At 53.1% G+C, this 11059-nt stretch overlaps 1 protein-coding gene across 1 annotated transcript; it reads left to right on the top strand.

Moving 5' to 3' along the window:
• Nucleotides 1–446: 446 nt before the first annotated feature.
• Nucleotides 447–6548, top strand: WNT10B (Wnt family member 10B). The gene is made up of 6 exons (XM_029204488.1): nucleotides 447–698; nucleotides 1053–1166; nucleotides 2088–2207; nucleotides 2330–2592; nucleotides 4365–4738; nucleotides 5359–6548. The coding sequence occupies exons 3-6, from the start codon at nucleotides 2134–2136 to the stop codon at nucleotides 5815–5817; spliced, it is 1170 nt and encodes a 389-aa protein (XP_029060321.1). The 5' UTR covers nucleotides 447–698; nucleotides 1053–1166; nucleotides 2088–2133; the 3' UTR covers nucleotides 5818–6548.
• The last annotated feature ends 4511 nt before the right edge of the window (nucleotides 6549–11059 follow it).

Here is an 11059-nt window from a genome sequence, read left to right as displayed (position 1 = left end):
GCCTGGGGCCCCTCTCTGGCAAAAATAGCCCACAGTGGTTAGAGCTGGGAGGGTGAGTCAGGCAGGAGCGCAGCGGCGCCTAACCCCTTCGCTGCCACTGGGGCTCCCTAAGGTGGTTTGCCTCCGTATGTGCAACCCAGGATCAGGCTCTTTCCCTGGCTGTCCTTGGGCCGGGCTCAGCTTGGGATCCCGAGGCCCTCCTCCTCCCACGTGAAGCAAGTCTGAGAGTCTGGAGCAGGAATATGGGCCACGCGGAGTGCAGACCCGGGATCCTAGGAAGGGCAGGAGACCTCTGCTGGCAAGGATGTCTGTAAGCCAAGGGGAAGCATTGGGGCAGGCTGAAGATCTCTGGAGCTACCCGAGCCGCTGCTAAAGCCAAACTCTGAGGCCAGAGCTGACCCCTCCCAAGGGGCAGGCGTAGGGCTCGGAGGTGGGCGGAAGCCAAGCCACCCAGAAGGGAGCTGCTCCTGCTGGCTCCGATTGCCCTGCACTGTGCTCTCTCTGAGGGCTCTACCCAAGACTGTCCAGCGACAAAAGCTCGATCTCAGCTCCATCTTCATCTTCTCAAGGGCACCTTGCAGCCATCCAGCTATCAGTGGGAAACTGAGGCAAAGAGAAATGACCACTTGGGACCAGGGTCCTGGCTCCCTAGACTGGGTCACTGCACCCTTCTTGCAGCCTGGGCGGTCCCAGAGCAGGTGAGCGGAACTCTGGCCCACCTCCCCCTTCAGCGGGGCCAAGCCTGAACCCAGGCGTCGGGGGAGAGGGTGTGTGTGTGCGCTGGGAGGAGGGGGAGCGGCTGGGCTCCCCGGGTCATGGCGGGGGGTGCGAGGAGTGGGGTGGGGATGCCCCGGGCTCGGGGAGGGGCCGCAGCTCTGTCAGCCGCGGCAGAGCCGCCGGTGAGCTCGGTGCGAGTAGAGCCAGAGCCCCCAGTTCTTTGCTCGCCCGCCTGCTAGCTTTCTCGATCACTCCCTCCCTTCCTCCCTCCCTTCCTCCCGGCGGCCGCGGCGGCGCTGGGGAAGCGGCGAAGAGGAGTGGCCCTGCCCTGGAAGAATGCGGCTCTGCCGAGGGGGCAGAGCCCGACGCAGTCTCCCCACGGTTTGAACAGCCCGAGCCCAGGCTACCCAACCGCGCCGGTGGCGGACTCCGCACGAGAGCAGCTGGAGGTAATCGGGACCGGGAGAGCAGGGAGGGCAGGGGCTCGCACACGGGGACGAGACGGGCACAGTGGCAGTCAGACAGACGGACACGCATCCGCCCACGGGGGCACAGAGATGCGGAGAGAGCCAGGGATATCGCCAGAAATAAAGACACCGCAAATAAAGGAGTGGCCCCAGATTTGGAGGGCAATGAACGAGAGCAAAGGGGTGGGGACTGAGACTGGGGACCTGGTGGGGACCAGAGGGGCGATGCTAGGAGGAGGGGAACATGTAGTTAGGAAAGGTGGCAGATGAGGAAGAGGTCTCAGCTTGCGCCACGGTCCCTTTCAGGAGGGAACCAAAGTCCCTTCCCTGACTTGGCCGCACCTGGAGCCTCCCCTCGCTCCCTACTGGGGCCGAAGCGGGCAGAGTGGGATGGGGACCCCATTTCTCCACCCTTTTCAGAGAAGCTGCTGGCCTTAGACGGCGCCTGGAGGCGACAGCCCCCCACCCCCACCCTGCCAGCTGGGGGTGGTGGGGAACCCCCTCTCGGTCCTGCCCAGCAGCCCAGTGAGAGGGTGAAGCTGTGTTGGGCAGGGGAAGCCAGTCTTGGGGCCCTTGAAAAGGCAGCGGTGGGCAAGGTAGTGGAGAGCTGTTTGTGGGTCTATACCTCTGTTTGCACGCGAGTGTGTCTGTGTGCCAGGCATTGTGTCTGGCTAGATCGGCTCCAGAGCACTAGCATAAGTCCCAGCTTCTAGGCGGGGACTCTTCCTCCAGGGCCCAGGTACTCTGGGAATCAAGGCGTGATCTTTATTGTTTTGTTTGAGGGGGGTGAGAACGGTCGGTGGGGTGGCACTGGTGAGTTAGGTGCCCGAAGCTGAGCATCCTTTGGTTGCCTAGGCGAGCCACCCTATTCCGGAGCCATCCTTAAGTCTCCCTGTCCCGCAGGACCTGACCGATCTGCCCACCAGGGCCTTCGGGCCCGGGATTCGACATGCGGGAGAAGCCGCGGCCGCGGCCTCCGCCCTCGGGCCTCGCGGGTCTCCTGTTCCTGGCTTTGTGCAGTCGGTGAGCAGTTCCCCTGTCACCCAGCCCACGAGAGAAAGCCCTGGGCTAGAGGCGGGGCGGGAGGAGTCAGAGGGGGCGCGAGGCCTGGACCACTGACCCTCAAATGCCTTCTCGGTTCCCAGGGCCCTAAGCAATGAGATTCTGGGTCTGAAGCTGCCCGGCGAGCCGCCGCTGACCGCCAACACCGTATGCTTGACGCTGTCGGGCCTGAGCAAACGGCAGTTAGGCCTGTGCCTGCGCAGCCCCGACGTGACGGCGTCCGCGCTTCAGGGCCTGCACATCGCGGTCCACGAGTGTCAGCACCAGCTGCGTGACCAGCGCTGGAACTGCTCGGCGCTCGAGGGCGGCGGCCGCCTGCCGCACCACAGCGCCATCCTCAAGCGCGGTGAGCCTGGCGGGGCGGGTCTGTGCCGCCGCCGGGGCTGGGGGGCGGGGGGCAGGCCGAGGCGAGCGGAGGCGGGAAGGGACGAGTTCACGACTCCGGGAGGGGCCTCTCCGGGAATTCCCCCCGGAGCCGCGCGCGGAGTAGGGTCTGGCCACCCGTCTGGGGCCCCGAGCTTCTGACTTCCACCTGCGCACTGCCGGCAAGGCAGCTGGGTCCCTGCTCCCCTACCCTAGGCGCCCCCGCCCCTTTCCTGCCTCCGCCCGTCTGATCTGGGCTGCACCTGTGAGCAAGAGATGCCCCCAGCCCTGGAAACTTCAAATGCCCCCCTTCTTCCCCTCCCCCAGTTTTCTGTCCCTCCCTCTCCATGGGACAAGCCCAGGCTGGTGTCCCCAGAGCCTCAGCGGGGGTGGGGTGACGCCCTCAACCGTTTAAGGGTTAAACCTACTCCCCTAATTACTGGGGTTCCCAGGAGCAGAAGGTGGGAACAAAGACCCTGATGGCTTTGAAGCCGGGGAGCATCCCCCTCCTCTGTGCTGTGAGGGCCCCAGGTGGCTCTCACCTGAGCAGGTGAGGAGCGGCTAGAGGGGCGGAGAACAGGTCACTGCGGGGCCTGGTCTGGGGGCCCTGGTCTGAGAGGCAGCCCTGTCTCTTGCCAGGCCATGCCGGAGTTTACTCCCTAGAGGAGTAAACATCTTTCTCAGGCCCAGCCCAAGGGTGGGGGCAATACTTTGGGGACCACAGGGTTAATAGGCAGCTGCCATCTTCAGGGGAATTCCCAAGACTTGTGCAAACAGCTTCCCCCCTGGAGGGCTGGGGTTGGAGGATCAGGAGGCTGGGCCAGGAGCCCTGCATCCTGGGGTGGGAGAGGCCTGGCCCCTAGAGAGGTGCTATCTCTCATCCACTCAGGGCTCCAGAGAGCCCCTGCCTAGAAGGAAGTGAGGGACCCCCTCCATTTCCACAGGGCCTGGTGTAGGCGAAGGCTTTGATGCCTAAATGAGAAGCATGTCTATCTAAGCCTGGGAAAGGCTTGTCATCCTGAGCCTCTGTGACCCCCAAAACATAACAAAGAAGTCAACATTTTAAGAGGGCCTTAGGGAGAATCACCCACACCTCTCTCCCTCTCCCAGTGTTTTATAGAGTAATAGCAGGTTAGGATAAACATAAAGACTAGTCTTAATGGGCAAATATAAAACTAGAAGCTGGAAAGAGGAAGGACAGCCCCACAGCTCCCATACTTTGGGGATGTTGGAGTGGTGGAGGGCAGGTTGGTTAAAAGACTGATTAAAATAACCTTGAATTACACACACACACACACACACACACACACACACACACACAAAACCAAAGGACTCTGCTTCCACCCCACCTGCAGGGCTGGGGAATTTCTAAGGCTTTCAGATGTAGAACTGAGTGAACACATCTTCAAAGACCTCAGGGACTCTCTCTTAGTCATCTCTCAACCCCAGGGGTCTTTCCCTTTAGGCTAGCTCTTTCATCCATAACTGAAAATCCCAGACTTACAGAGCAAGAATGGGCCTCAGGGATGATCTCAAACCATCCTCTCCCTTTAAAGATGAGGAAACTGAGGCTCTGTGCTCTCTCGGTTCCCTTACTTCCCGTGTGACTTGCTCCCAAATTACTCAGCTGGTAAAAGGCAGGATCAGGAGTCAGGAGTTTCTGGAATTGGAGTGTGGCTGTTTATTTCCGTTGCCCTCCTTACTGTCAGCTGCCTGTCAGACTTACCCCTACCGTCATAACCTTTTCATCCCCAGGTTTCCGAGAGAGCGCTTTTTCCTTCTCCATGCTGGCTGCTGGGGTCATGCATGCGGTAGCCACGGCCTGCAGCCTGGGCAAGCTGGTGAGCTGCAGCTGCGGCTGGAAGGGCAGTGGCGAGCAGGATCGGCTGAGGGCCAAACTGCTGCAGCTGCAGGCACTGTCCCGGGGCAAGAGTTTTCCCCACTCGCTGCCCAGCCCGGGCCCTGGCTCAGGCCCCAGCCCTGGCCCCCAGGACACATGGGAATGGGGTGGCTGTAACCATGACATGGACTTTGGAGAGAAGTTCTCTCGGGATTTCTTGGACTCCAGGGAAGCTCCCCGGGACATCCAGGCACGAATGCGAATCCACAACAACAGGGTGGGGCGTCAGGTATGTGTGTGCAACTTGCCCTCCGTCTCCCTAGCTTTCGAGGCCTGGCTAGATCTTGGGAGGCACAGCATAGTAAGAGGATGTGGTGGGTGATTGTCACTCACCAGCTGGGTGGCCTGGAGCAGAGCAAGTCACTAACCTCAGTTTTGCGTCTGTAAAAAGAGTCTAATGATACCTACCTTACAGTGTCATTAAGACTGAGCTAGCAAATAGAGCACCCAGAATAGTGCCTAGTCCTTGGCAGGTGCTCATTACATGGTAGCTATTATTATAGCTGTCTTCCCTACAGAATTTAGGGGTGCTAGACTCCCTGGTTTAGCAGTGCTCACTCTGGAAAGAGCACTGGACTGGAAGTCAGGACAACTGGAGCTGAGTCCCGTTGCCAGCTAGTTATTGAAGATGCGCAAATTACACTCTGCTCCGGCTTCAGTTCTGCAACCATAAAATGAGGGAGTTGGGCTATTAGCCAGCCTCGAAGTGCCCTTTCTCTTCTGATATTTCCTTGTCATTCTTCCCTCTATTTGTCCCTCTGTGCCCTCTGTTCCCTCCCCTCTCCTGTGCCTCTGTGCTCTGTCCATTTGCTGCCCTCCCCTTTCACCTCTTCCCTGCTGATGCTCTAGGTGGTAACTGAAAACCTGAAGCGGAAATGCAAGTGCCATGGCACATCAGGCAGCTGCCAGTTCAAGACGTGCTGGAGGTCAGCCCCAGAGTTCCGGGTGGTAGGGGCGGCCTTGAGGGAGCGGCTGGGCCGGGCCATCTTCATTGATACTCACAACCGCAACTCTGGAGCCTTCCAACCCCGCCTTCGTCCCCGTCGCCTCTCAGGAGAACTGGTCTACTTTGAGAAGTCTCCTGACTTCTGTGAGCGAGACCCCACCGTGGGCTCCCCAGGCACGCGGGGCCGGGCCTGCAACAAGACCAGCCGCCTGCTGGATGGCTGTGGCAGCCTGTGCTGTGGCCGCGGCCACAACGTGCTCCGGCAGACACGAGTTGAGCGCTGTCATTGCCGCTTCCACTGGTGCTGCTACGTGCTATGCGATGAGTGCAAGGTCACAGAATGGGTCAACGTGTGTAAGTGAGGGTCAGCCTCACTGAGGGGCTGGGGAAGGGGAGGGGCACCCTTGCAGCCTTTTGCTCTGATTTCTGTCCAGGGTCAATCTTGGCCCCTGGAAGCTCAAAGTATCTACCTAGAAACAGCTTTGGGGGTGGTAGGGGTCAGGTGGAGTCTGTGATGTGTGGCCTTCTCCCCCACAGTAGGAGGGCCTTGAGGGGGAGCTGTCACCCTCTTCTGCTCCTTGAACATCTGAATGGACTAAGATGAAATGAACTGTAGTGCCCCCCTCTACCCAACCTGGGGTCCCTTTAACTCTCATTCACACTCCTTTTGGCTGGGGAGTCCCTATAGTTTGACCACTCTTTTCTTTTGAGGGATAGCCCTAGGCATTGTGTGGAGCCATAAGACCTGTATCCAGGAGACCACTCACTCCTATTTGCTTGTTCCCAAACTCCTTTACTGCAGCCTGGGCCCCCTCTTAGCGAGTAATGGGAGATGGTTGCAGAGAGGTTTTTCTTAGGGAAGGGACAGAGCACAGGGCACTCAAAAACCCTGAAAGTTGTCTGTCTAGGCCCTTAGGGAAGCTGTCTCCCCAATTCAGATGATAAAGGGAACCCTCCAAAGGAAGAATTTTACCTAAGATTCTCTGAGCCTCTTCTTCTTTCTTCAGCAGTGGGGGTGGGAATGGATAATTTATTGTACCGAGACTTGTTCTTGGTTCTTGTTTGTAACAAAAATAAATTAAGTTACTGGACCAGTGAATACAGATGGTGATATTTCTACCCACACTTGGGATCCCAGTCCTGGATTCTTTGCCGGGTGATTTCTCCTACCCTCCCACACTCAGTGACTTTTTGTATATCATGCCTGGTTCCACAAAGGATTTCAGATGGTCTTCAGGTGACCTGGCGACTTTTAGTGTGGAAAAACCTGGGCGGGGCGGGGGGACTTCTAGGTGTGAGGGACTAGAGATGTAAACATAGGCCCTATTTACGTTCTCTGGGCCTCAACTCCAAATTTTGCCTTGGTCACTGCCCTAAAACAGGGGTTGGCTTTTTTTTTTTTCCCCTGTAAAGGGCTTGATGGTAGATACGTTAGGCTTTTGGACTTTGTCGAACCTACTCAACTCTGTCATAATTACTCAAAAGCAGCCGTAGACCATACATAAACAAATGGGCATGGCTATGTCCAATAAAACTTAATTCACAGAAATGGACTGCGGGACCAGATTTGGTCCTCTGGCTGTGGTTTGTTTTGACCCCTACCCTACACACCATGAGGTCACCTCCTTTCTGGGGTTTTCAAGTCCTGAAGATGTCCCGACATTGAACCTGGACCCAAAAGGGCAGGTTCTTTTCTCTCTGGCTCCAAATCAAAGAACTTGGAGATAGATGCAAGACTAATGGGAAACATACATAAAGGATTCCTACACTCAAAATTGGAGTTTTTTACTTTGGAAACCAGAAAAACCAGCATGCTCTCCCACTGAATTATTTGCCTATGTAGTTTGTCTTTCCTTATTCAGAGCTCTTCTGCATTTAATCTCAATAAAACAATGCCTTTATCTTTTAGGAGATAACCATAACTAGAGAAAACAGAATTTCTTTTATTTCAATCCTGATTTCTTTCTATTCCTAGCCCAGTATCATTGAAAATAAACAATTAGGGCTTACCTGGTGGCGCAGTGGTTGAGAATCCGCCTGCCAATGCAGGGGACGATCCCTGGTCCGGGAAGATCCCAGTGCCGCGGAGCAACTAAGCCCATGCGCCACAGCTACTGAGCCTGCGCTATAGAGCCCGCAAGCCACAACTACTGAGCCTGTGTGCCACAACTACTGAAGCCTGCGCGCCGAGAGCCTGTGCTCCGCTCCGCAAAAAGAGAAGCCACCACGATGAGAAGCCCGCACACCACAACGAAGACCCAACGCTCACCGCCGCAACTAAAGAAAGCCCGTGCACAGCAACGAAGACCCAACGCAGCCAAAAATTTAAAAATATATATACAATAAATAAATTTATTAAAAAAAAGAAAAGAAACAATTATTTTCAATTCAGAAAAGGAATCTGCATCACAAATTTAGAACTTTACAAATAACTGAATATTTATGGAGGTCCAAGATGCTGACTCTATCAGGTCATCTCCTTGGCTAGGGGATGTAGAAATAGTCCTTTTCGCTCCTCTAGGCAATAGCTATATCTGCTACCCAAATTACCCTCAAAATCAGGTGAAATGACGGTAGCATCAGGGTAGCAAGAACCACAAGGGGTGTTGGTTTAGGGCAGTAGTTTATGGCAAAACTTTATGTCCTGAATTTCTGCTTGTGCACTGAGAATTCTTGATTTGGAAATTTGATGGAGGTAGGCTTTAGGCACTGACTGAGCCTAACGTATATATGGGATAGTTGGGGAGAGAGGGATGCAGCTAGAATACACACAGGATATGAGAGAGAATAATGATAAGGAATATCCAGAATGGGAATTTCTCACACTCAGGAAGAGGGAGGAGAAGGTCCAATGAAATCACAGCAGGAATATTTCAGTTTTCCCCTATTTCCTTCCTCTGTGCTCTCTTTGGCTCCCTTTCTCTTTCTAGCATTCTCTCTTCTTTCGTCAGACACACTCTGTGGCAAACTTAAGCCCCAAACCACAACCTTGAGAAATTCCAAATGGATTTTGTCAGCAAGGCCAACACCCCCCTCCCCACCCCTGCTCCCGGCACACGCTCTGGGCTCAGGCCCAGGCCTGGGGTCAGTGACGGGAGGGGGAGTGTGCAACCCACAGAGCGGGTGGCTAAAATTTCAGCTTTAGTTAGTGCCAATGGCAGCCAGAGGGAGGGAGAAAGACTGATGAACTGTAAGTCAGGCCTCTTGGCCTCCTTCAGCTCTGGACAGAGCTCTTCTTCCCTTAGCTTTTCAAGTGGCTGGGGAGCTGGGGAGTGGCACTGGCTGGCTTATTGCCAGCTGAGCAGCACCCCTCCTGTCTGTGCTCCTCTTTGCTCCATGCGAAGTGCCCAGTAATGCTGCAACAGACACTTTCCTCTCCAGACTCCAGACGGTGAAGGATAGAAGGCCTGGGAGATTCTCCAGTTCCATTCAACAGTTCTGACTCAAATATCATGGTACTTGCTGCTAACCATACAAGACTGTCACCATTTCCATCCTTCTGTCACACCTGGGCCCAACCTTGAGAGGATCTGAAGACTTCGGCAGGAACATTGACAGGTGTCACCTCCTGTCAGAGTCCCACAAGGCATGTTGGTATGGTTGAGGCACTAGCAAGGGCAGTTGCAAAGCATAATTTTGGTGATCAGTGTGTGGGCATAACCTGGTGGGGTGTGCCTAGAAAATTCTAGGAAAAGAAAAGAGTAATCATGTGGAGGTATCACAGGGCCCACTCTAGGAGTCTGTAATAACACTAGAGGAGTCTTCTGCCATTTAAAACAGAGAGCTTAGGAGGGCAAAGGCCCTTAATGGCAATAGCCCAGGATGGATACAACTCTCTTTGTTATAAACATGATCCTTGTTATCCATCTCACCCTTCACCATCTTTTCTTTTCTTTTATCGGAGTACAGTTGATTTACACTGTTGTGTTAGTTTCAAGTGTACAGCAAAGTGATTCAGTTATACGTATACATATATTCATTCTTTTTCACATTCTTTTCTCATATAGGTTATCACAGAATATTGAGTAGAGTTCCCTGTGCTGTACATTAAGTCCTTGTTGGTTACCTACCTTACATATAGTAATGTGGGGACTTCCCTGGTGGTGCAGTTGTTAAGAATCCGCCTGCCAAGGCGGGGGACACAGGTTCGATCCCTGGTCCAGGAAGATCCCACATGCTGTGGAGCAGCTAAGCCCGTGCACCGCCACTACCGAGCCTGCGCTCTAGAGCCTGCGAGCCACAACTACCGAGCCCGTGTGCCACAACTACTGAAGCCCGCGCGCCTAGAGCTTGTGCTCTGCAACAAGAGAAGCCACCACAATGAGAAGCACGCGCACCGCAACGAAGAGTAGCCCCCGCTCACCACAACTAGAGACAGCCCGCTTGCAGCAACGAAGACCCAACGCAGCCAAAAATAAATAAAATAAATAAATTTATTAAAAAAATATATAGTATTGTCTGTATGTTAATCCCAAGCTCCTGATCTATCCCTCCTTCCCCTCTCCCCCGCCCCAGATATTTCCCCTTTGGTAACCATAAGTTTGTTTTCAATCATCCTTCACCATCCTTTTTCTGTTTTTAAATAATATTTTAATTTTATTGGAGTATAGTTGATTTACAGTGTTGTATTAGTTTCAGGTGTACAGCGAAGTGATTCAGTTATACATATACATATATGCATTCTTTTTTGGATTCTTTTCTCATGTAAGTTATCACTCATCCTTCACCATCTTAAATTAAGGGCCTCTTGACTTCACATTCCAGAGTTGTGTTATTCTTCAGGTTAAAATAAGAGAGAAAACAAACTGGGGGTACTTCCCTGGCGGTCCAGTGGTTAAGACTTTGTCTTCCAATGCAAGGGGTGTGGGTTCCATCCCTGGTTGGGGAGCTAGGATCCCACATGCCTCCAGCCAAAAAGCCAAAACAAAAAACAATGTTGTAACAAAGCAATATTGTAACAGAGTCAATACAAGACAATATTGTAACAAAGTCAATAAAGCAATATTGTAACAAAGTCAATAAAGACTTTAAAACAAAAAAAACCCAAACTGGAATAAGAGGAAGGGACTGGTGAATTCATACACCAGGGATTGATGGGGATACGGGGTAGACAGAGTGTAGCTATCTACCAGTCTAGTTCTTCTTGGAAGGAGACAAGAAACAAGGCAAAAACAAAAACAAATTAAAAAAGCAACAATTTTGGCTCAAGCTTTAGGGAAGAGCCATGTGTTCCCTTGTACAGATGGTCCCAACTTACAATGGTTTGACTTACGATTTTTTTACTTTATGATGGTGCAAAAGTGATCTGCCTCAAGTAGAAACTGTAAATTAATTTTGAATTTTGATCTTTTCCCAGGCTATTTGGTATGATGTTCTGTTGTGATGCTAGGCAGTGGCAGCGAGTTGCAGCTCCCAGTCAGCCACACCATCACAAGGGTAAACAACTGATACACTTACAACCATTCTGTGCCCATACAAGCATTCTGTTTTCCACTTTAAGTACAGTATAGTATTCAGTAGATTACATAAGATATTCAACACTTTATTATAAAATAGGCTTTGTGTTAGATTATTTTGCCCAACTGTAGGCTAATGTAAGTGTTC

The sequence above is a fragment of the Monodon monoceros genome, unplaced genomic scaffold, assembly GCF_005190385.1.
Source record: "Monodon monoceros isolate NGI ecotype Baffin Bay Population unplaced genomic scaffold, NGI_Narwhal_1 Super_Scaffold_6, whole genome shotgun sequence".
In the NCBI taxonomy this organism is placed as follows: domain Eukaryota; kingdom Metazoa; phylum Chordata; class Mammalia; order Artiodactyla; family Monodontidae; genus Monodon; species Monodon monoceros.
The sequence above is the reverse complement of the archived record's forward strand: the minus strand, read 5'-3'. Positions and strand labels throughout refer to the sequence as shown.